This window comes from Calypte anna, chromosome 4A (genome assembly GCF_003957555.1).
Source record: "Calypte anna isolate BGI_N300 chromosome 4A, bCalAnn1_v1.p, whole genome shotgun sequence".
Taxonomy (NCBI): Eukaryota; Metazoa; Chordata; class Aves; order Apodiformes; family Trochilidae; genus Calypte; species Calypte anna.
Genome location: NC_044248.1, coordinates 36,139,261 through 36,166,365, shown reverse-complemented (window position 1 = coordinate 36,166,365; position 27,105 = coordinate 36,139,261). Strand labels below are relative to the sequence as shown.

Genomic DNA, 27,105 nt, shown 5'->3' with positions numbered 1-27,105 from the left:
AGCTGCATAGATAAACAACAAAAGCAGTCTGCATTTTAAGATTACATAGTGAACTTGATTCTCCAGAAGTTCTTCAAATGGAATTCCCATTTCAGTCAGTTACAGACTGTTTACTCCATTGCTTTTTGAGCCTTGAAACACCACTGGGTTTAATTAATTAAACAAATAAGCAACAGTTTGATTAATCAATGCACATCCAAAAGCCACTGAAAAATCAGGATTGAGGGTATCTTCCCTGGAACTTCAAGAGCCTTTGTGATCATGCTCTGCAAGACTACATCAATAATGGTGTACCAGGAAAAATAGAAAAAAAAAAAAAAAAATAGAAAAAAGACAAGAGAACTGAGATACACAGCTGCAGATGCAGATCTGCAGCATTTGCCTGAAGCTTTGCCACAGAACATAAGATGCATCTAGCACTTACCAAATAAAACCCAGTTGTATTTGAAAGCAAAACACAGATGGACCCCTTATATCTGTTTTAAGAAGTCAACACAGACTCCACATTAACAACAGTAGGGATTCAGGTCATCTGAGTTAATTTAGATTCCTCTGTAGCCCATACAGAGAAATGGGCACATCTCAAGTTTGGATCTCGACAAGCAGTGGTGCTCATCAGCCAGTGAGTGTAGAAGAGGTCTTGATGATTCAAAAGTAGATTTCTAAAATCAGGCAATATGAATTTCAGCCCTGACAGAGACAAAAAGGGAGAGAGAGTGAACACATGCAAAAGAAACCATGTGAAGGTACCTGTACTAATGCTCTGAGGACAGTGAGAGACATCACAGGAAAAAGCAGTAGATCTCTGGATGTCAACAGAGACAATTGAAATGTTTGCTGTTAATCCTAACCAATGGATTCAGGTTCAACCAGGTCTTTAGTCTCAGGGCCTTAACTTCTGCATGGATATTTAGAAAAAAAAAGAAAAAAAAGAAAAAAAAAATTAAGACTGAGTGAATACCAACAGCTTAGATGGGACAGCTTGCCAGATCACCATTACAGCCAAAGTGTCTGGGAAGCTCTTAAATCATATCCTGAACCAGATGTTAAAGTAAGCTGCCACTGATCTTGATTGCTCGTAAAATGCCATTTTCTAAACTTCAGAGGCTCAGGAATTGATTCATTAACAGCTCAGACATCTGGGCAGGGGCACCAGGACAGTTCTCAATATTAATTAATCAAAGAGCAGAAACAAGATTCTAAGTAGATAGCAATACTAGAACATGCAAAGAAAAGTGTGTTTCCACATCCTTCTAAGTCTTCAAATATGGAAAATTCCTGCCAGTCCCCTGAGCAGCCAAGGCAGACCCTATGTGAGCAGATACATTAAGAAAAACTATACTCATGTCTTTAGCAGAAGGAAGATTGCAATTACACATAGCAAAAAAGTACTGAAATAGAACTTCTCAAAATTACAGCCCACCTAAATGATTGGCACTAATTAAGAGTATGACATGAAACTACAAGGCATGAAGAAATATTCATCCTGCTAAGATGCTTCACATCAAGACAATTAGGCTACATTCATATAACAATAATCGACAACACTTTCTTCTTCCAGCTAAGTGGTTTTAAATAACTTCATACGAAATACAATGAATGTAGGTGACTATGGTGTTCAGTATAATTTGGGAATAATTGGTGTGCATTTTAAACAACGAGGTTTGATTTTTTCAACCTGAGGCTCAGAAAACATTTAGTAGCCACTTTGAACATCAGTTTTCCTGCTGAAAGACCACGACTTACTGAGGAAACTATGACCTTCTCAAAGTGAATAATGCATTAAAACAACCAGTCCACAACACTGAATTATGAATAAAACCATACCAATCTGCTCTTGATTTTTGTTGTGTGATATTATTTGTCACTAATCACAAAAAGCATTACACAATTTGCATCTAAGTTGATAAGACTGCATTTAAGTGATCAATTTTCAGCCATGGTATGCTCGGATGTCATCTCCCGATCATGACATAGTCCACATTAGACCTGACCAGATGAGGAACCACTGGAAGAGCAGGAAACAGCTGTGACATGGGGACTGATTCTGCTTCTTTGACAAGAGCCTTGGCTCCTTGTCCCAACACTGCTCAAGACAATACTTTGACTTTTTATAGTTACAGTGTAAAAAGACAGATGCTCAGTTCATTAACACTAAACCCAACACTACTGATTTTTTTCAAGGCCTGAAGTGATTTATGCTGGCTCACTAAATCTGTGTTTGTTGGCTGGATGAAAGATGTCAAAATATTTTCCACATAAGTAAGAGTGGTCAATTACATGCTCTTTCAAAATTTCTGTATTTTCTTCTAGTTTAGAAAGTACTTTTTTCCACTTCAGCAAATAAACAGATGTTAGCAATGTCACAAACAGTAATTTCTATAGCAGAAGCATCTTAACTCTCAATACTAGAGGAGGTCTTATAATCACAGGCTCCAGGAAGTCACAAAACAGTCCAATCTTCAATTGGGCATAGGGCATACTGGTCCATGCAGATGATAAGCTCATCTCAGTTTTGTTATCCTGATAGTTTGCACATTCCCTAACCCTCATGGTAGTTTGTTTTCCAAATCAGGTTTTAAACTAAAGATGCAAACAGGGATAGGATTCAACTAATACTGATTGTGATCCTATAAAACACTTCAAGATTCTTCAGGATTAAGAGCCTCAGTTAAAACATGGACACACATATGGAATACTTTCTACACATTGCTATAATATGTATGATGGGAGCACACCCCCAGATCTGATGAAGATTGAAAGCAGAAGACCACTGGGGTCATTGCACAGCCTCTTCCTCAGTCCAAACTTATCATCACAGCCAGAGGATGCTGTGGGAAAACAGTCTGCAGAGGCTTAAGGATTCCATGTGCACACCAATATGATTGTATGAAATCGTTTATTAACAACTTGCACTCACTTTATATAGAGAAGCCTTGTTTACACCATCCTATCATGCAGGTGGCTTTGTATTCCAATTACACATAACATTCTCACGGAAAGATTCTTCTCACATAATTATTTTTCTCTTCTGTTGCCAATTAAGTTATCTCTTTCCCATTAGCTCATTCTCAGAAAGCCTCTAACTAGGCCTCAATAACCATTAACCCAATGTGGCCTCAATTGAAGTAAGTCAGGATTGCTGACAACCTGTATATTTCTGAACTGTTTCCCCAACAGGATGCAGCTTGTGGTGATCCTCATTCCTAATGCATCAGATCAGGATCTTTTGTTCACTTCTATTCATTGCTAATGGAGACACCAAGCTCCTGGAGAGCATTTTTCTTTATTGTCAGTTTTAAAGCTATTTACTTTCTCTTTTGTTAAAACTAAACACCACCTGCAAAATTATATATATATAAAAAAAAAGCTTACAAAAACATTTCTCAAACAATCCGGTTGGTATCAAAGTCTTATTTGCCCAATACTTACTGTAAGTTATTAAACTACAGGATATATTACAGTAGTTGGAATCACAGTCTATAAACACCTAGGAAATAAAGAATGCATCCCAAGAGGATCCTTATGTGAGAGACATCTACTGACTAGTAAATAAAACAGAATATCTTGCAAAGGATTATGCAGACAGAAGCAGGTCTCAAATTTCCTTCTGAGGCAGCACACTTTTCCTGTAAACTCTATGATTTATTTCAGCATGTCCAGAGCAGGGCTGTAATTCCATTACAGTTTCTGGGAAGACCATAAAACATACCAGAAAAGAAGCTGTTCAGAATACAAAAGACTAACATATTAAGTGGAAAGTTAGAGCTGGCTTAATTTAGGATGTTTATCAAGTAAAATCATTAAAATTCATTATTATTTGTTAATATGTGTGTATGTGTGTAACCAGTTTAAAAAAAAAAACCAATCAAGAAACACACATTCGTCCCTTCTCACCCACCCTTCCTTTTTTTCCATTTTCAAAAACCAGAAATTCAGCAACCAAACCCATAACGTTTTTATGTCAGTATAATTATTGATTTCTGGACCAGAAGTACTACAGGGAATCCACACATTTGCACAATTCTCTTGAGCAGTAGATGTACTGTTAGAACCTCTCTAAATTATGTGAAAGATCCGTTACCAGATAGCTCCACACTGGATACGAATGTGAAGAGGAATATGAATCAAATGTCACTCTCTCAGAAGTCCCTGAAAGTAAATTCTTTGATCTGACTCAATAGCCACCAATTTGAAATGACAGAACTCCATTAAATTAAACCTCCCCATGATATTTTATGTGGCTTATCAATGCAGGGACTCAGGCTCTCTTCCAAAGTGAGACACAAGTTTATTAAACTGAGGGTCCCATTTATACTCCAGCCCTTCCCCAGGGTTCTCCTCCCTCTCGGTGTTTTTCCACTGTTTTTCAGAAATTTTCAAATGGATTCATTTGCACATTCCTTTCTTATCACTTACATCAGCTTTGCCACTTCCCACATCTCCCCCTTTTTTGTTTTGCAAACTTGTCAGTATCAAGTGCTTAAAGAGCTCCAGGGATAACTTTGCAGAAGTTTTAAGCATACCTAAGCTATAAACTATAAGACAAACAAAAATCAACACAACGAAACCTCCCAACACAATAATCCCCCGAACAACCCTGCAAAAGGTTTCCAGACATTTTCGATCTCAATTTTTTAGGCGAGATTCTTCAAGATTTCAGTGTTTCTATACACCAACCCAGAATGAATGGAGAGGCTCACACAACACAAGCCATCCAAATCCTCACAGCCATGTCGATAAGCAAGGAGCAAAATCTTCATGGCTGCACAGACAGCCAGAGGAATGTACTTTTGCTTTGAGGACAGTGACAGTAATACTGACATGACAAGAGGCATTACTGTATCTGGAATCCAGCAAGGTCCAGAATCTGAGGAAACACAAGCATACCCTTGCTCCCAGGTTATTAAAGGGAATGTCACTTCCCATAAATGAGTATTAAGGTCCTGAATTTTAACATCAGCTTTCCTTTGCTGTATACTTTGCATCTTTCCAAAGCGTTTTTCTATTGGGGCCTGTCAAAAACGCTGACATGATTCAAAAACTTTTTATTGAGAGAGATGTAAGTAAAGCAGCGTGCTGCAGCACGCTGGGCGGCCGGAGGGGCCACAGCCCCACCACCGGCTCGCACCTTCAATAAGGTGAAGCCGGCCCTTTATACTTTTCACAAAGCCCTTCCCCTCAGTCTCCCATCAGTTCATCATTGGTTCCCAAACCGCGGGCTCTCCCAGCACTGGTTCGTGCTTCGCGGGCTTCTCTCTGTTGTCGATGGGAACGGTTTCACATTTCGCGGGCTTCGCTCTGCTGCTGAGGGGAATGGTTTCATGTTACGTCCGTTTCGCGGGCCCCTGCAGTCGGCCACTCCTCCTGTTTGTCTGGCTTTTGTTCCTTAAACATACACTTACAAATACACCCCAAAACAACAGGATACAACAAACTGTCTCAACAAACTGACCAAACAAACACTACCAAACTGAAAGATACACTCAACAAAACAATAACCTACAATTTTAAACCCTTATTTTTCACAGGGCCACATCATTTTCTGCTCAGTTTATAAATTTAAGACATAGGACACTTTTTGTAAGTGTTCATGTGAGGTGTATCCCAGGATTTCCCTTTCTTGTTTTTTTTAATGTGGCTTTTGAAGTGCCATGCCAAGCTCCCCCATCAAGGGAGTGAGGAACCCCAGTGACATGTGTGATACCCTGCTGATGAAAAAACTTAAGGGCAGGTTTTGACTTATATACTGGCCCATTATGTTTTTACTTGTGCTGGAACACCAAGGACTGAAAATGCACCTAGAAGATGTCTCTTAACATCATTTTTCCCCAGTATGATACAGGCTGAAAAAGTGTAAATGGAAACATGAACGTATTTTAGACAACCAAATTCCATAATGTGCATGACATCCATCTGCAAAATCTGTAAGGAGTTTTAAACCTCATGAATTAGCACCTACATGCAGTAAGGGCTGCAAGAGCAGCCACCGGAACTGTAGCTGCTAAAAGGTCAGCAATCTTTCTGCCTTCTGCCACAGGGCCAGGAAGGTGAGCATGAGAATGAACATGAACCACAAAATAAGGAGCAGTGAGATGTTTCATTTAGCTCTGCTATCTGGGGGGAGATATCTGTCTGAATATAATTTTGGCAGTGCCCTTATTTGTCCACCCAATGACTGACTTTATGGTTCGACCTGAGCCTTCTGCATATAAAGTTAAGGTCTGTGATATGGAACAGAGCTGATACTGAGATTTAAGGCAGGTCCTAAACGACCAAGAGGTTCAAAACACTGGGGATGAGGGAAATGAACACTGAGGCATCAGTTAAAATCTGCCAGCGCCATTTGGAACAAAAGGGCTGACTGTAAACACCAATTAACTTGTTGCTGTATAAAAGGGAGAAAAATATCGGCAGGGTCAAAGCCTGTCAAAAGCAATAAACAAGAGCAACCTCTGTATTACTATGGCTTTGAGCTCCTGCCTGGTAACAACAGTTTTTGCAGACTGATGTAGCAAGAAGACCCATTCCAGAGCAATTGAGGGCTGCTTGTTCTGCGAAACCCTTTGTCCCAACAACCCAAAAGCCTGGAACGATGATAAAAACCCAGAGTGAAACAGGTGTTCCCTCAGTAATACGATGAGCAGAAACCGCTGCCGAGACTTGGCTGAGAGCTTGTCGCTGCTGCTGCTGCTGCTGTCACCACTGCCCTGTCTGTCACCACTGCCCTGTCCGGCCCCGCTGCCACTGTCACTCGCCAGGGCGCTGCTGTTGCCATCACACCCCGGTTCTGTCGCCACCCGGTGAGCCCGGTGCTGCGCGGTGCTGGGGTGCCGGGGCTGAGCGCTGCTGGTTTCGCGCAGCAGCTGCGCTCACACCGCGCCTCGGGCAGCGCCGGCTGCAAAAGCCCCGGGTTCCCCGCTCGAGTACCGGGTACTGATCCATCTGAGTACTGGGTACTGATCCGGTACTGATCCAACTGAGCTCCGTTCCGCTCCCGGGGACGGGCAGGCGCGTGCTGGGGGGAGCGCTCGCTGTATCACTGACACCCGACCATGCCGCGGCTCCCTCTGCCTCCGCTGGACCGTGAGGTGCTGGAGCAGGTTCAGAGAAGAGCAAGGAGGCTGTGAAGGGATCCAGCACAAGTCCTGTGAGGAAGGGCTGAGGGAGCTGGGGGTGTTCAGTCTGCAGAAGAGGAGGCTCAGGGGAGACCTCATCACTCTCTACAACTCCCTGAAAGGAGGTTGGAGCCAGGGGGGGGTCGGGCTCTTCTTCCATGCTGCTATCAGTAAGAGAAGAGGGCATGGACTTAAGCTCTGCCAGAGGAGGTTTAGGTTAGATATTAGGAAGAAATTCTTTCCAGACAGGGTGATCAGGCACTGGAATGGGCTGCCCAGGGAGGTGGTGGATTCTCCATCCCTGGATGTTTTTAAGAAGAGACTGATATGGCACTCAGTGCCACGGTCTGGTAACCACAGCTGTAGGGGATTAAGGGTGACTTGATGATCTCAGAGGTCCTTTTCAGTTCAGATGATTCTGTGATTCTGTGTGATTCTGTGATCCTCCCTCAGGATGGCTGCTGTGATACCAGGGAGCCCAGCAGGGCCGCATTGCGCTTGAAGCATCAGTCAAAATCACTGGTGTCACAGCGCCTGGCACTGGGGGACATCCTGTGAACGAGGACGATGAAGAAGCACGACACGTGGTGGGTGATTCCAGCAGCTCCAGGCTGAGTGCTGGCAGTTCCACATGCAGGGACACCACCATCTCCTGAGCCATCCCACCGCTCCTGTCCCAAGACGCACCTGCCCGTTGTCAACCACTGGGGCAGGAAAGAAAGGTTTGGTTCCTGCTCTGGATCTATCCCTTCTGGATCAAAAGGATCATCAAAAATCTCCGAGGGTACCTCTGGTGGAGCTGATGCCACTGCACCAACAATGGAAACAGGCCAATCCTGCACCTGAATAAGGTCCCTGCGACTGGTACCAGGGCATTTCCAAACTGCTTCTGATACCCCAGAGCAGTTGTTATTAGAAGGCTTAGAGCCCACATAACTTTTTAGAGCATCAAAAAGAGTGCAGCAGCAGTTTTGCCATACCACATTGCTAGATCCCACTATTGGAGCCTGATTCTGTCCCATATTTCAGGACATTCTGCGAGAACATCCTGTTCCTTGGCCCATAAAAGCAATTTCTTCAAATCTGTGCTAAGTCCTGACCTTGTTTATTACCAATATATATCTAAGCACAATTAAAACATCTTTCTGTTCCATTGCAATCTAACTTCCCATTTCTGTTCTCAGCTGCTTACCTCCTGTCCTTCAGTGAGGTGCACACCACAGTTTTTCTTTCATGAGTCCTCTAAGTTCAGCCAAGCTACACCACTGTCACAGAATCTGATCTGCATTATTCAGGTCCCTGTTCAGGCACCATTTGTGATGTATCAATGCAGGACTCAAGCACTCTTCCAAAATGAGACAAAAGTTTAAGCTGAGGGTCCTATTTATACTCCAGCCCTTCCCCAGGGTCCTCCCCCCCCCGAGTTCTCTTGGTGTTTTTCCACTGTTTTTCAGTAATTTTCCATTCTCTTTCTAAATGGTTTCATTTTCACGTTCCTTTCTTATCACTTACATCATCTTTGCCACTTCCCAAAATTTCACATCTTTTCTATGGTATGCAACATGCTACAGCTCTAAGGGCACCAGCAAGCCTACACTAGAAGATCTAAATCTGTGAAATTCAGCTTATCCTTGACCCTTCCCAGTTTCATTAAGCTGAATCAACTCTAACATCATAAAGCATCAAACAAAAGACCAAGGAGGATTATCTGCTACACTAACAAAATTAAGCTATTTTGCATTTTATAACTGGAGCAGAATCAGATCTTTACTAAGGCAATACTTCCAAAAGTAAAGCACAGTTAGGCATTCATTCCCAAATTGAAACCAAGTTCCTTACACAAATAACTTCTTTGAAGCAGATCTGCTTATAAAAACATATGGAGAATGCAAAACATGTGCTGCTTTTCTTAAAGCTAATATCCATCTAAGAAAGCTTATCACTACCTTACCAATGTGACATTTCCTTCTCCCTAAAAGTGACAAAAAATAATCGTTTAATGTAAATAATGTATTTAATATTCTCTTTTCTTTCAAAATACTTTCCAAATACTCATCAAGTTCTACAAGGCATGGAAAGACCCCAAGATCACAACCAGGCAATACCATTTGCAACCAGAGGAGAAAACTTGCTCCTTGAAGATGAATAGAACTAATTTGAGGTTATTTCTTTATTAGAAGCTCTAAATTGCTCTCACACTGTTCACTACTACCTTTTTTAAACGTCTGCTGTGTCCCCTTCAGAATATGTGAATTGCTCTTATTCCCATTTTCAAGAAACAAACTAGAAATAACCATTAGGAGTGACTCAGCAGCACTACTTTCCCACCACCTCGAGTATTAAGAACACAAACAAGGAGCTTTATATCTTTTCAGAATGCAAGAAGACTTGGTTTTATACTCTGTTCTCAGACAAAAGCACTTATGTCTTCTCAGGATAGCAAATGAGAATTTTTCAAAATGAGTAACAGTTAAGGAAAAACACAGAAAACCATCCAAGGCTGTACAAGAAATACAATGTGATACTACCTCTGCTATTTGCTATAAAAAATACAATCAGATCTTTTTATGCTGATACATTGAATTCTAAGGTGAAAGACAGAAAAAAAATGCCTGGATAGATATTTCTAATTCTGCCCTCTGCTAAAACAGGGCACAGGCTATTTTAGAAATAAGACTTGGGTGCACTAAGAGGTGTGAAAAGTTATTAGCTTCTTCTTGCAATCTAGATAGCAATATTAACACAGAATGATGCATGTGAATAACAAGGGGAAAACAAAACAAAACTACAAAAAAATAAAAGCAAACCAAACAAACAGAACCAAAAAACCCCACAACAACAACAGAAAAAGCCACAGCACCATAAAACTACCGAGATCATTAAAGAGCACAAGGTCAAGTCCAGGTAAGCATGGACAGCTGCTCATGAGAAACTACAGCTCACCACCTTGCTAACAACCTAAAGAACAATGTATTCAGAGATCTATTCCTCCTGTAAGCAGTCCATACCTAACCTCTCTATTTTTACACCCATGAATATCCTATTTTTCTGTATGTATGTAATGCATCAGGTAAAGAAAACACAGAGTGTATTTTCATCTTTAGCAAATCATAACAACTGACACTTGATTGGTGAGTGCTCCATAGCTCCATAAAACCACTTTAATCAGTGTGTGAAACCTTCATAAGTGATTTGATTACTTGCTATATAACCAGAGGGGTGAGAAGCAGAGGTTAAAGCACTTCACAGCACACACCACATCCTCAGGTAGGAGGAAAGATGTCATTAAAACTCAGTAGATACTGCCTCTGCCTGATGAAACAAAATCTTTTTACAGAATTCATAATTCGGTTCTATAACACACAGGCTCTTCCAAAATAAACTCATTTAAGTCTTCCACTGGGTTTTGACTCATTTTTCCCAGTGGAGATATTCTAGATGTTCATATAGGTCATGTCAGAGATGGAAAATCCTGTAAAGATCCTGTGCTAAAAAAACCTTTTGAAAATATGTGTGGATGAAAACAGAACAGTAGTTTTAGTAAACCACTGGGAAAATTTATTGAAAAATAAATGCTTGAGATAGAAAATTCAGAAAAAAAACTGTGAGAACATGGTATTTTCATTTAGGTAAGAAAAAAATCAAGTATCTTTATTAAGAAATCCCTATTCATATTAATTTAGTATTGCAGGAACCTACACATGTCACCAAGGCTGCCAAGGTCAAAGCTTCTGTTCCGGAGATACCCTGCCTGTAGCACTTTCTAGGCTGACTTGAAGCAATTCTAGTGGCAATCAGTACACAAATAGCTGACACAGGGCCCAACAACTTCTTCTGTTAGTTGCAGAACATTCAGACACTATATTCACACAAGAGAAATAGAAGGATAAAGAAGGACATAATCTGCCTCTAGTTCATTAAAGAACCAATCTCACATTACTTCTTAAACAGGAGTCTAGTGAGTTAAAAGGCATGCTGAGATTTTAAATGAACCTCATCTAAATTAACCTTGAATAAGTTATTTTTGCTGTGGGTTTTCTCCCCCTCTTCCCTAATTATTTTCAAGGTCTCCTCAGACTACTCTATGTAGGAAATTGGCAGCTATAAATTAAAAACATGTTTAAAGAAAATACTTATTACAAGTGAAGTCTTCATACAATGTATTTCTACACTGCTGGGATGATTAAAAATGAGTCAGGAATGATGCCCTCATTGTTTTGGGAAAACAACAGAGTTTGTATGGACTAAGTCTCACTAGAGAAGAGTACTTTCTGAATACATTTATTCTTGAAAAGATATTAACATTTTAATTGAAATAAGCATACTGTGCTTTGCAACCAAATCTGATGTTCCTTCACTATAAACAAAACCTTTGTAATACCTTCATTATTTTATTTTTCATATGGATGCCCAGAAAAGAGCAGAAACTGAACAGCTAGAAAGCATCCCCAAATTTATTTTTGGAAAAATTATCATACATCCTTTAATAATAGGACCTTTTGTTCCTCCAAACTATGGTGCTACTAACATCACAATTTAGAAGAAATAAGTCCATACGTTGAATACCTGTAACTATACATTTCCTCAGTTGGGGTACACACTTCAGTCCTCTACCATATCTGTTAGCAATACTGTACCTAGATATACTTTTAGCCACAGCATAGTTATATTTAAGACAAACAGTAGGAACTGAATACCTATAAAAACACAGTCTCATAGGGAGCACCACATGGACAAGTCCAAGCTCCTAGGACCAACGCCCCTCATTAATGAGCTTACAGCAGAAGTGTATGATTGCCCCAATTGCAATATTGATAGATATAGTTATCTGCCTTCAGCTAAATATGTGCTTAGTGTCCCACAGAGATGCCTTCACAGGAGATTCTTGAGGCACCAGACAATCCCTGCTTTCCAAAGGAAACATATCTTCTTCCTAAATACTCTTGATACACTGGAAATGTACTTCCCACAAACCAGTGAACGTGAAAATATACAACCAAGACACTGAAGAGATCTGGATCTATTAATAACATGAAAAAAAATAAATCAAAAGGAGCAGTGGTAAGTGAAAAACATACTGAATTATTCTTGATACAGATTGAAATTCTAATCGAACAGTAAACGCAGTGATCTAAATCCTAATGAGGTATCAAAATTTCCAGTTTATTTTTGCAGCAATAGATATAGGGACAATTCATCCCCACACATAATTAGCAAGTAGGCTGCTCTCCAAGCAGTTCTGCCAACTTCAGAATGCCTAACCTGTAATTTATAAATACAACTAGTGTTATTAAATAATCATGGGGATTCTATTCTACAAAACAAGAAACAAAATATTCTACTGGGAGGCAACATTCTCCATTATTAGATCAGTAAAAATCTGGCAAACTAATTACTAGGTTGTGTGGACTTTTAAGCTTGGATGTATGCAAGATTTACCATCTCTGACCTAGAGTTTCAAAATATACTATAACCTGAAAACAGTGTTACCTGAAATAAAGAACTAAAGTATTAAAAGATACAGGCTGTCTGCATTATAACTCAATACTAATCTTGACCAAGAAGGTGAAGTAGAATGAAGCCCATCAGAATACATTTCTTTGATAGAAGGCAAACAGAACTAGGTCAAGAGAAGAACTAAAGATGAACAAATAACAAAAAAAAACAACAAAAAAAAAAAAGACTTTTTTCATGGCACCTCTAAAATGAGCTGAATCTGCAGAAGTAACTGATTTTATAGACTAGCACTGCAATCATAATAAACCCAACTGTCACCTACAATAACACAGATTCCTGCAGCTTCCAGGAAACTACAGAAAGCTTGTTGGGAATGAATAGAGAAAATGCATGCTAAATATGATGGGGGGTAGGGCTGGGAGGAGGGCAGAAGCAAAACTTCCTTACTTGAATTTAAGAAGAAAGTTGCAAAACTGAAAGTGTCTTTTGCTTGCAGTTAAAAAATCTGGGAATATAAATTCCAATACTGGAAGATAGAAAAGCTTTTTTATCATCTCCACTGGCCTCACTGTGTTCCCTTTGCCACCCTTGTAGCACTTCCCACTGAGCTGATTCAATGGCTCATTATTCCTGGGTGCCAAGAGAAGAAATTCTCAGGAGCTCTTCTTGCAGGTTAGATAAGAGTGCAGGCTATTGTGGGGCTGGATATACCATAAGAGATAAGACACCTCTCCATCACTTCACACCCATCCTCTGTGTGTGCTGTGGGGAACAAGAGAAGCAGCACACACAGGCAGTGTGTCTGTAGCCAGGTGGGGGTTGGGCTCTTTTCCCAGGCAACTCTCAGCAAGACAAGAGGGCACGGTCTCAAGTTGTGCCAGGGGAGGTTTGGGTTGGATATTAGAAAGAATTTCTTTACGGAGAGGGTGATCAGGCATTGGAATGGGCTGCCCAGGGAAGTAGTGGATTCTCCATCCCTGGAGATATTTAAAAAGAGACTGGATGTGGCACTCAGTGCCATGGGCTGGGAACCACAGCGGTAGTGGATCAAGGGTTGGACTTGATGATCTCAGAGGTCCCTTCCAACCCAGCCAATTCTATGATTCTATGATTCTATCATGTTGTATGAGAGAGCTCCTGCTTCTGAGCCCTGCAGACTGAAGGATGCACTCCTGGATTTCATGGAAAAACCTGTTGACTTCCTTTCAGAACAGAGGGACAGAAAAATATTTTTGCTGGTATCTCAAATCTGGGAGAGTTTGAAAAATTCTTAAGCCACTTGCATCCTGAGCCAAATTTAAAGCAACTTTATTTTGAAGAATTTACCTTCTTTTTTACAGAAGGTAAAGGTGAGATTTTGACATGCCATTTAGTTCATAGAATCATAGATTCACAGAATGGCTTGGATTGGAAGGGGCCTTAAAGATCACATAGTTCTAACATGCTCCCACTAGACCATGTTGCTCAAACCCCATCCAAACAGGCCTTGAACACTTCTAGGGATGAGGGTATCCACAAGTTCCCTGTTTCAGTGTCTCACCACTCTCACCCTAAAAACTTTCTTCCTTATGTCTACCCTCTTCCAGTTTTAAGCCATTACCCTTGTCCTATCACTGCACTCTCTAGTAAAAGTCCCTCTCCAGCTTTCTTGAAGGCTCCCTTCATGTACTGGAAGGCCACTATAAGGTCTCCCTGGAGCCTTCTCTTCTCCAGGCTCAACAACCCCAACTTTCTGAGCCTGTCTTCAAAGGAGAAGCAAAGCCATCTGATCTTCTTCATGGCTGGACTGATCTTCTTCTGGACTTGCTACAACAGCTCAATGTCCTTCTGTGTTGAGGACCCCAGAACTGGGCACAGCACTCCAGGTGAGGTCTCATAAGAGCAGAGTGGAGGGGAAGAATCTCCTCCCTTGACCTGTTGCTCATGCTTCTTTCCATGCAGACAAGGTACAGTTGGCTTTCTGAGCTGCAAGCTCTTACAGCTGGCTCATGTTGGGCTTCTCATGAACCAGCATCTCCAAGTCCTTTTCCTCAGGGCTGCTCTAAACCCATTCTTTACCCAAACTGTATCTGTGTTTGGGATTGCTCCAACCCAGCTGCAGGTCCTTGTACTTGGCATTGTTGAACTTCAAGAGTTTTACCCCTTTCTATTTACCCCTACTATTTACAACCAATGATAAGTCAGTGTCAAAGGATCACAGTACAAGATTCCACAAAAACTCAGTACAAGGCAATGCCTTTGGCATGGTGAACCTTCCACAGCCAAAACCATGCTTTCCAGGCATGCAAAGATAGTCACCAGTTCCTCACTGTGAAACTGGTAACTGCATTTTCTCTAATACTCACTGACAATAAGATGGTTAAGTAAAATATCAATATAAGTCTAGCCTAAAGTCCATAACTAACAAGAAGTATATCGTGTGGGTAATGTAATGTTAAAAAGCAGAAATACCTTTTCCTGAACCCGTAGAGCCTGCAAAAAAAAAAAAAAAAGTAATCTCCAAACAAAGAAATTAAAGATTGAGTTGGAAAGAAAACGATGAACCTAAGTAATAAAATTCTTCCATGTTTTATTCATGGAGAAAATGTATTAGAAATACAGAGGCTTGTCAAAACTGTTTTCTGTGAAATTTACAGTTTTGGGAAAAAGCAAAAATAATATTACAGCATAGCTGTACTTACATTTTCCAACTTCCAAATAAGTGTATTTTTACAGTCATTAGTGCTTTTATAAACAAAAACTTCTGTAGGAAAAAAAAATGATCAAGTCAGGAAGATCTTCAAAGCTTAGTCATGTTGCCTGGGCTTTTGACAGACAGCAAAATCATAAACTATTATAATAAAGGCAAGTACTATCAACATTATTTTTTATTCCCCATAAGGGTTTCTGAGGCCCTAGGGTCTCTCCTATTTCCTTGACCTTTACAAAGACACCAATCCTTTTTCTCCTAAAAAATATGTTAAATGTGTTTGCGGGGCTGGAAATATTTAGAGAAGAGAAAATGAGCCTGTTATCCACCCTGCAAGCAAAATGCACTACACTCATTTACTATCAGTTTTCTGTTTTTACTTCTCTCCCTTGCAGATCCAGAAGTTACTGTCTTATAAACCTGTCACTAGTTCTCCAAAGTTGGGTGGAAAAAATTAAAAGCTTTTAAAACCCTGAAACAGCGCAAAGAAATGCCTTTTATTTGTCGGGTATGTTTTAGATTTATGCACATATATAAATTTACATACACATTACTTCCAGTACATACACACAGCATCATGAGCTGCGAGGTGCTGCCAATGGCTCCAGGCTGGGGATGTCCCTCAGGCCCAGCTGCAGGGGCTCCATCAGGAGGTCTGTGCTCCAGCCCAAAAACCACTGCTGCCACATGCACTTTTGCAGCAAAAATGAGCTCTTATCCCAGAGAGACACAGACACACACAGGACACTGGCATGGCCAGACACACAGAGTGCTGCAGCCAAGGCACTGCTTGGAACAGCACCTACCTGCAGGAAATGCATAAAACACAAACATATTCAGCCAGGTCCCCTGCTCCTCCTGGGCTGGTGAAGACTGAAAGTCCGCAGTGAAAGTGCAGGTCTTATCACTCTCAAAATTCATTATATCACTATATCATGTAATTTGGGGGATCCCTCAAGTACCAGCACAGCCCCTCTCTCTGACCAGCACCCTTGCCCACATCTCATCCCTTCTTACACCTCCTGATAATCCTCTGCTTTAGCAATAGCCTATATTGCTGGCAGTTTAAGGCATCTCAATACCACAGTACTCACCACAGCTAACTGCAACCTCTTCTTTTCCCCATGCACTTCCCTCAGGAATATGCTGATTTTTCTCTTTTTTTTTTTTTTTTTTTTTTTTTTTTTTTTTGCAGATGCAGAATTTCAGTACCACTGTTGTTTGTGGTGAAAGAAACTTTTCATAGAGCAAGATTCAAGGAGCTCTCAAATTACCTGTTCATCAGACTGTGCTCTTCGAAGCTGAGAAACTTTCACTGGCAAGCAACTTTCACTGAGTAATGCAGGGTTCAGCAATTCTTTAAATATCAAACTGACAAATGCTAAGTTCTATGAAAAAAAAAAAGGAAAAATACACAGATACCACTGTGACACTCAGACACTCAGAGACCTATCCATATATGTGTCATAGTTGACCACATGTTCCTTGCTTTCAAAAGGACATTCTGCATATTTTCAATTGCAGCCACACTTTCCTTTAAATCTTAATTGTAAATAGATTCTCTCTCGCCAGAATTTTACATTATGGAAATGGGGGGGTAACACCAAAGCAAGCTGTACTGATATAATCCTCAGTTTTGCAGAAACTACTTAAGTGGTGGCAAGCAGATGCTTTAACAAAATTTTTTCAAGCTGTTCCCCACAGCATGGGTTGCATGGAAGAACTTCGAAGTGAGGTGCAGGAGAAGGAGATGCCCAGCAGGAGAGCCTGGGCATTATTCACTTTGGGTCAAGTTGAACATTGCTGAAATAAGCCTAAGCACAGAAAGCAAACCCAGAAAATTTCTTCAGGCTCACCTTTCAGAGTTGCAAGAGTATCTTCCTACAGTATACTGTATATATGAAATATATACAGTGTAATGAAAATTAGCTAAGCTATGTAACCCAAAAGCACAGACTCCTGGGGGTCTCCAAGAGGTGAAAACAATCCCAGGAAACCTGTTTACCCCTATTGACCTCTGAAGCATTTGCTAAGTTTTGACCCCCACTCCCTCCTGCAGGTGAAACTAGACTGAAATAAATCTCTCAACTTATTTAACTTCATGGCATTTAATTGTGATTTTCTTCCCCCCCCCGTGGGAAGTTGGAGGTAAAAACAGAAATAAAAAAAATTGATAAAATCCAAACAATATTAAGTATTTGACAGAATCCTCACAGGGGCAAAAGAAGGAACAGGCTCTCTCATCACTAGAGATTCAGGTACAAGACATACAACAATAAACTCAACAAGTATTTTTAAACAGTTCAGCAGAATGACCCAATCATTTTGTAATGATGGATGGCAGGTACAATTTTGGAAAGAATTAAAAACTTATTTATTTTTTAGCCCAGGCTTTAGTTGATAAATATAATAGGCTTTTGCAGTATTTTTTACCCCCCTGTTATAAAGAAACTTGTGTTCTGCTTTGGCATTTTTTCAGCAGAAGTGAAGACAAAAATAATAGAAACAGCAACAGTATTGCAAAAAGCACAGTAATGTTTGCTCCACTTCCTGGAATGACCTAAGAAAAGGCACAAAATGGAACATAATTGGACTCCAAAGACAGTAATGACTCTAGTTCTCTAGTTATTAATGCAGCTCCATCCCAGTGATATGCTGAGTATCTCTCCAACTTCATTGTTAAATCCCTGTGACTATGGGTATGCTGCTTTCTATATATTTCAAGTAGATTAAGTGACTAACCCATGGTAACACTGGAAATCTGTATCAAAGTACCCAGCTCAACCCAGGAGACCTAACCTTAAGTTTTACTATCAGATTGCCTTTTCTCTCTTTACCTAAGAGCAGAGCTACAAGGATACCAGGAATAAATCTTTCAAAATGTCATAAGCCATCACTAACTCACACTTTGCAGACACATGCAGTTGCCAGCTGACCCTGAAGCAGGATCATTGCTGAAGCTGTAGGGAAGGTGCAATTGTTTTATATAAACTGAGTTATGGCTGTTCTGCAGAGTAACTGTGAGCTCATAATTGTTCTTCTTAGACCCTAAATCTCTCAGTTGTTTTTCTCACTGAAAACTGAGAAGAAGCAGCATTGCTTCTCTCAACTTCTCATCCAATTTCCATTTTGGCAAGACATCCAGTCCAGATCTCTGTAAATTCACAAAGCAGGACAGAAACGCAGCCCTTGGCACCTGATTTTAAGTTTGCCATCAGAAAACATGGAATTGCTTTAAATAGGACAGTATACTTTGATTTGTCATAATGTTTACTACTCCATTTATTTTCTGCCTGCAGGTACTATTAAAGAAGTTTCATCTCAATGTATAAAATCAAAGGAATTGCAAAAGGTAGTGTGCCTAATTTAATTACAATCCTGGTTCTTTCAGTAAATGACAGCTGAGCATACGAATATGAATAAGGATTTTTAACTAAATGTCACACTATAATTATGAAAGAGCAGGAAATTGAGATTCAGACTGATTCTAATTGCTCCACAATAACCATAAAAATGCATCTTATTCAAAGTATTCTTTCATGACCCTGCAGTTCAGGACTGTGTTCTTTTGCCCTTCTTGTCTATTTATGAAGGAAAAATACCTCTCAGTATCTAAATCATGGCTGTGTGTCTGTGATGTTCTGTGATGCTGATCTTTTAACTGCTCCATTTAACAGAGTAGGATTAACAAGTACATAACATTAATAAAATTTGTATCAGCCAGAAAGGAATCTAATTTATACTCAGTATTTGAACATAACAGTCCTTTTCCTCTCTTCACACATATTTGTATTTTAAAAAAAATGTTAAAAATCCTAATATGTTCAGGAAACTGAGTATTTCCCTCAAGTTCCAACAATGCTCCAGAGAAAATGTGTAGCTTGTTAGAATAGGTCATTCTGAAAACACAAAAATCCCACTGGTTTCCAACTTTTCTAGCTATGAAGAAACTAAGTTGCATGTGAGTCTCCACTCCATACTTCAGAGCCATGCTGGAAGTCTGGTTGTATGTGCAATCAGGATGGCCACAGTCCTGGCTTGTGCAGCTCTCCCTTCATGACAAGAAATTTCACAGAGGAATACCCAGCATTTATCCCATGAGTCTTTTTCTCTTGAGAAACTAAAAAGTAACGTGAATTTCCCCTTCTAATTGTTATTAGGATATCTACAGATCTCAGCCTGTCATCACAGGAGATATGCCCCAGCTCTCTGATCATCTTCACGTCCTTCCTCTGGACTTGCCCCAAGAGCTCCATGTCCCCTTTATGTTGGGGACTGAAGAAGTGGGCATGATAGTCCAGCTGGGGTCTCAGAAGAGAGGTGATTCTGCCTTTCTGCTCTGCTCTTGACCTCCTGGCCACAGTTCTTTTGATGCAGCTGAGGGTACAGGTGCCTTTCAGGGCTGCAAGCACACATTGCTAGCTCACGTTGGGCTTCTTGCCAACCATCACCCCCAAGTCCTTTTCCTCAGAGATGTTTTTGATCCAGTCTCCACCCAACCTGTAGTTGTGTGTGAGCTTGCCCTGATCCAGGTGCAGGCCCACCTTTCAAACCTGCCAAGGTCCCTCTGGATGGCATCCTTTCCCCCCAGTGTGTTGACCTTGCCACACAGTTTGGTGTCATCAGCAAACTTGCTGAGGGTGCACTCAGTTCCACTGTCCATGTCACCAATAAAAATGTTAAACAGCATCAGTCCAAGTATCGACCCTTGAGGACTGTCACTTGTCACTCATCTCCATTTTGACAATGGGTTGTTTGCCTCTCCTCTTTAAGTGCCCATCCAGCCAGTTCCTTATCAACTGAGGGGTCCATCCATCAAATCCATATTTGATTTAGATACCAGAATGTCGTATGGGACAAAATTGAAGGTTTTGCATAAGTCCAGGTAGATGAGATCATTTGCTTTCCTTTTACCCACCAACACAGTGACCCCATCACAAAAGGTCACCAATTTGTCAGGCAGGATTTGTCGTCCTTAGATAAGCCACGTTGGCTGTCACCAATAATCTATTTTCCATGTGCAAAAAATAATCAAGTCTTAAGATAATCAAGTCCAACTGTTAACTTAGCACTACCAAAATGGCCACTAAATCACATCTTTAAGCACCATATCTACACTTCACATTCCAAGAGCAAGCAACTTTATTTCTGTTTTACAGCTCTTAATTACTTGTGTGAATGACCCACCACCAGCACTGGTGACTTCTGTATTGTTTCTCCCAAAAGCGTTTGCATTTCTCCCACTACTCATCAAAAGAGAAAACCAAAATACCAAAGGGGTTCCATTACAGCCCAGCACACGTACCACCCATGAAAAAAAATAATAAAGATAATTAGTACATTTAATTAATCGACACAGGAGGAGCTCCAAACCAATCACAGAATTTTCACACAGCTTGTTCATCACATTCAAAATAACTCAGTAACTACCTAATTAATAACACGGGTCATTAAACCAACACTTTGGTTTGGCTGAGTACTGATGGTAATTGATCTGAAGGCTCTCTGAATTTCAGATATACAAGGAAAATTCCAGACTTTTGCTTCCTAAAAAAACAAGTGCACTGCATTTTTCTTGTTAAGGCTCTTCATAACTAACGTAATTATGTTACTAAAAGATCATAATCTGATATGATGACTGTAATTTGACGTCTAAATAAGTATGTTTAAGTTGTGTATCCATCTCAAAAACTAACAATTTCTACCTTGCCCTCAAAAAGTTTGTAAAATCCATAGCTGTGACTTGTCAAAGTATTTTTTTATGAAAAAGCAAAATATTTGTCTTGTGATAGAGTACTCAAAGCCCAACACACTATGTTTAGATTCTCACTACATAAAGTACTGAATACAAACACACAACAAAGACTTGAGCTCACAGTTTCAAACTGCTTCCACTGAGTTGTGCCTCTCCAGCCTCATTACTGATGATTCTAAGCAGACACCACACCACAGCATTACATTTTAAACATTCAGAGAATCTATTTAATAACTTTTTTAAAAATTTTTTTGGGGTATAGACAAGCACATGTTGCATCTTAGGGGTGATCCTACTACACATCCTACAAGTGTGATGAAAGTCACCACACTTTCACATGCTCATTCCTTTCAGCTATGTTAACACAAAGCTACATCCAGAACAGGCCCTTCTTTCTCAACATACACTAACAGAAAAAAATACATATAGGGCACATAAGAGCCATTGCCACCTGTCAAAAGTAATTTTGTCAAGTCACATCTACTTCTTTTTCATGCATAAGCCTTGAGGAAGTACCAAAGCATGTATTGCCAAACACACAGAATTAAGAAGAGACTTAAAAGATTTCTAACAGAGATAGTCTTAAGTTAGGTTTGAACAAAATGTGCCCTATCTTTGAAATGTTTTATTTTTTTTAAGAGTTGAGCACTATTTGGATGGAAGCTGAAATACACTTTCAGATTTCCACTGTCTATTAATTTTTTTTTCCAAGTAAATAATAAAAATAATTTCATTTCCAAAATATGCTGGGTGAAATAACTCTGCTTTAAAAGTATGTTGGATCACTGCTTTACAGATGAGGCTGAGACATCAAATCTAAAATGGCTAAAGGTCTGTCTGAAGACAAATCTCTTCTACAAATTATAGCGAGCTACATTATTCAAAACTGTTCAGCAAGCATTCAAGCAACAAGATGATGGATGTGACGGGCCAGCCTGAGTACACAGCTAATCAATATCATACTTGGGAATAGTCACTGCATTCTGTGGAGCCTGATGTGGAGCTGACATGTGCCTCTGCTTAATATTCAGCACCATGAGCAGAGTCCCCAGCTCCAGCCAAACAGCTCGCTACAAATCCCTGCTACACACATAAATCTTTGTAAAGAGATGCAGGGGCACCAGTTTTATGACACCCGGGGCAAATAGTTAAGAAATTACAAAACCTGTTGGATAGGTAGGCCTTTGTGAACTTCTAGAAAAGGCTACTATCTACTGCAGTCATCATTTAAATGACAACAGGAACCATCCAAATTAAGTATTAGGTTTTTAGTAAGCTATGACAACATTCGCTCCCACTAACGTGCATTACTGGAATAAATTCCTCACTGCTTATATCACTGAATAGAAAGGTCTTCCTTATATATTTGAGTAGCCAATACTTGGAATCAAGTAAATCAAGTTTCACTAGGGAAAAGGAAAATGAATGAGGTTAAATTAATGCTGTCACTTTCTATAAACAGGCAGTGGTTTCCCACTACAGAAAGCACTAACTTCAGTGTGTTACAACTGGAAATCAACACCATAGGATATTTTAAAAGTCTAATTTACTTAGAGCAATAAAAAGGCACCCTCAAGGCTCATCATGTATGTCATATTATGCTTAATTTTAAACATTCCAGCATAGGAACAGTATGCAAAAATCTCAGTGAATCAGGTTGATTAATATTTTGCATTTGTATGCAGCAGTGCTCTCTCTCCACTCGCCAAGTACTACATAAATATTACTTTATTAAATTTCAAAGCAATTGTGTTACGTGGGATAATAAAAATGCCTCCATCTTACATGCTTTAGCTGGGCAATACAGCCTTTAAAACAGAAGCAAATGTAGTAAATTAATGGCAGTAAACTTGTGAAGAGACAGAAATGAGGAATTCCAGACTTGTAAAGCCGTGCTAGGACTAGCAGGGCACAGAAATCTAACATTCAAAACAGAAGCATCTATGTGAGTTTGCAGGTATCTCCCTATCTTTCAACTGTATGAAAAGAGAAAAAGGGATATTTTAAAAATTTCCTAATGCTAGGGTTCCATAGTGCCTTTTTTGCAGGAACCTTCAACTCATAAGGTGCTGCTGTAAGGCAAACAGCTCATTTAAGGAAAGCTGAGAATACAGAACAAGAACATAAGCAAAAAATGAGTTGGAAAAATAAATTTTAATATCACAAGCAATGAGAAAGGTAAAAGATCTTTTTCTCCTTTCAACCTCTGTATTTTAATTAATACAGTGTTCCACTTTTTGGAACAATGCCTCCTCCCCTGCCAATGGACTCCAAGCTCCTCTTTTAAAACTCACTCCTTAATACCCATTTTCTCCAAAAAATCTTTCCCATAGGATCTTATTTTCTATTCACAGATGGTCCCTACAATCATGGTAGATCAATATTATTATTTCGTTAAATTATTAGCATATTGTCAACTCAACAGAAAGTCAAAAGAATACCCTCAGCCTAAGTAAATACTACTCTTTTCAAACCACAGCAGGCTAAAAGCAGAAGCAGCTGTAAATCAGCCTAAACTAACAAGTCCCTAAAGTCTGGAGCTCCTAATGGCAGTAAAGAGACTTTCTCAATTTGCCATTTAACCAAAGCCATCAACTCTACTTATTAACTGTACCTCTACACTTCAGAACTGCTACAGTTCAAAGACAGAGCTTGCTGCATGCAGCCTCCTGACCAACACTTGTGATATTCAATTCTTAGATGTGATGTTAGCCTTCATAATTTGTGTAATTATAGAGATTTTTCATAGGCTCCTGAAGAGTAGAGATTTTCCTGATTCATTAGTTCCCTCTGTAGCAACCAAAGAAAGAAGTGAATTCTGTTCCAATTACACATCATCATATTTCAACATACTTGTTAAAATACTGAATGGAGCTTCTCTTGGAACATTTTCCCCATTGTAATTTTCCACAGAATTCTTATAAAGAGCAAAAGTGTGCACATAGAGATAATTCAAATATATTCACAGGATTATCATACACCAAACATTTGAAACAGAAGCATAATTCAAGCAGTTTATCTGTAACCATTACTAAATTTGCATCAAGGTCTGCATGAATGTGCACTAGAGGTACCTACACACAGATGGATGGAGAAAAGCAATCAGAAAACAGATTAAAAGAGGGTGAGAATCACTCCTGCTTAAAAGCATGCAACAGCCATAACAGAGTGCACAACAAACTCAGAGGGCTACCTCTGACTGAGGATAAATCTCATGTATTTTTAAGTCTCTCCAAACCCTGTGGAGTTATCAGGACTTCTGTTCACAGACAAGGCCCTGCACTGTCCCATGTCACAACCAAGGGAATACATGATTCCCCATGCAGGTTGTCATGATTTACAAGACCTTGTGTAATCCTATTAAAAAATTGTTCTGAACAGTCCGTGAGTTGACCTTGAGAATTACCATTAATCAAAGAAGTGCAACAGTGCCTCAGCACCAACCATGAGAGAAAGGGTCAGGTTACAATCTCAAGTCAAATCTTCAAGATCTATTATTCTGGCACACACAAATGGGATTACAATTGTACCAGCAATGGTCTTTTTGGTAACCACTGGAGCAGACAGCAGTTATTGAAGTATCTTGTTTCAATATCTTGGTGCTGGAATTTAGTAGCTGTAAAATCACTTTAATTTCATAACTGACCACACAAAGTCCAAATGCAGTGTTAAGAGGAAATTTCTGTTAAGTGGCCAAAATGAATGCTGCCAAAAATATTGTATTGAACACATTTTACTTAATATTTTCTAGAATACTAATACCATGCAGAAGATACTCAGTATTTATCTAGCTTACCAGAACGATGGTGATGTTGTTGTTCTTCCAGGAACTCCAAGTCAAGCATTAGGTCATCTTCATCCAACTCACAGGAACCCAAGTTATTCAAAACATCCTAATATTATTTGAAAAAAAAAAATAAGTAAATGGAGCATTTGGAGAGCTGTGTTAACCAAGCTATTCTACACCAAACAATGAGCAATCAGTTCTGGAAAATATGTCCAAGCAGGAGCTACAGAAAATTCTTCTACTAACATTGGACCAGTGAGAAATTGTATTTGTCATAATTCTCTCTCTCTCTCTTTTTTTATTTTTTTTCCCCACAGGATTTTAAATATTTAACAACAACAACAACAAAAAGGCACAGGTATTTTTTTTTTTCATATTGTCCAAGGATGGGTTTGTGTCCTTCCAAGTTTAACTATAACTTTTTATGAAGAATATTTTTTTTAGCAGAACAGAGAAGCATGAGGACTTGCTTTTCATTAAATTTTGGAATTTTAAGCACTGCCTGCCCTCACCACTTTACTCTAAAGACATATTTACTATTCTGTTTACCAAGAGGTAATCAGACACAAATTTAGGATAAACAGGAAATTCAGGCATGAATGATCAATTCATGGGTTTTTTAAGTATTGAGGTGGGCAGTAAAGGCTTACATGGACAGAGAAGAAAGCATGACTGTGAAGTGTAGCTGCTTATGTCCCTATTCCCTTTAGTGATTCAATTGGTTTGCCAAGTTTTAACCACAGGTTTATACAACGCATCCTTTGAAAAGTCAAAAAGAGGTCTGGGGTGGCTACAAACAAAAGAAAACAAATAGGAGCTTTTCACACTGTTTTTTCCCTACAGGATCAGCTTCTCAGAAGATAAAATAAGTAGTTATTTCTCAGGTAGAAATCTTTACTCTGTAAACTCTGACGACAGCAATATAACTATTTAGGATTCATTTGTGGTAATGAAATGGTGTTCAGCACAGACTTTGTGAAAGCCTGGTTGGACAATCAGTGCCTGCTCCTGCTGACAGGGACAGGAATGACAGTCAAGTCTGACAAGAGACACAACTCAGACTGGGGACAGAGCCACATGCAGGAGCTGTGGCTGGAGAAAGCCTCTCTGTCATCCCAGGAGAAATATCAGCAGGGAGAATGTAACCCACACCAGGATGGTTCACTGTTCTTCTTCCCCATTGCTGTGCTCACTGTGAACTTCAGAAAACAAGTTGGTGAGGCAACTGTTATCTCTAGCCCCTTCATCCTGGTTTGGACCAGGATAGAACTAATTTTCTGTCTTGTAATTTTGCTTTCATCTAAGTCTCTTCAAAACAGCTATGCTTGCTGAAATTAGCAGCAAGTTTCTCAGTCAGTGTCTGCTTTCATGTCGGATAATGCTCTAATAAAAATGTGGTGTTGTTGTTGTGTATAGTTGTATATATTTAATCTTTTTTTTTTTTTTATCATTATTGTTTCACTAAATCTGTGAGTTTAGTTTCCAACCTGTAAGTCTCCCTCCCTTATTCTCTCTTTCTTTATCCTGAAGGGGAAGGGGCTTAGAGAACATCTGCCATTCAGTTAATAGTCAGCCCAGCATTAAACAGTGACACCTACCAATCTAAAGGTGCTGTAGTCAATATATTAAAAAAAAATGTTCATTCTCCTTTTTATTAACATGTATTTTATTCTGCAGACATTTATTTTTTGACCTAAAAATATGATTTTTCTCCACAGTCACCAGCATCTAACCAAAAATAATTCATGCATTCTCCAGCTAAAGCAATATTTTTGCAAATTGGCACATGTGTTTCAAATTTAGAAGTGATATTGCAACAGGCTTAATTCTTCAGTCCATTCCACAGGCAAATAAAGTCAGATCCTGGATCACATGCTGGCACCCCATGCATCTCACATGTTCCCAGTGCAAACGCAACCCAGAGAAGACAGGAATTCAGTGCATAAGAGGCCAGGTGATCATCCCAAAGTATTGAGCTGTTGAGTTGTCTGTAAGATCTCTGTATAGCAGTGTGCCGTATAGAAAACACAGAAATATAAGAGTAGAATATATTAAACCAGCAAAAGCACCCCCTGACTTAAGTTCCAACCATATCATGTTCCTTCTAGATCTCTAAAGTATTTTCCTCCATTAACAGATGCCACTTCTTATTCACTTACATTTACTGAACCCTTCTGAATAATTATTTGTTAAAATTCTGTTTTCTGTGCTTTCTCAAGCACCACATAGGCAACACAAGGACTTTTCCTTTCATTCTTTCCCTGATTTACCATCAGCACAAGAAAACCTCTTCTGAAAT

At 39.6% G+C, this 27,105-nt stretch overlaps 1 protein-coding gene across 1 annotated transcript in view; it reads right to left on the bottom strand.

Annotated features, from left to right (window-relative positions):
* Positions 1 to 27,105, bottom strand: part of CCSER1 (coiled-coil serine rich protein 1) — a 630,536-nt gene that overhangs the window by 484,375 nt on the left and 119,056 nt on the right. Inside the window, exon 4 of the mRNA XM_030449910.1 lies at positions 24,816 to 24,912. Coding sequence (XP_030305770.1) covers positions 24,816 to 24,912 — 97 coding nt within the window. The remainder of the gene's footprint in view (positions 1 to 24,815; positions 24,913 to 27,105) is intronic.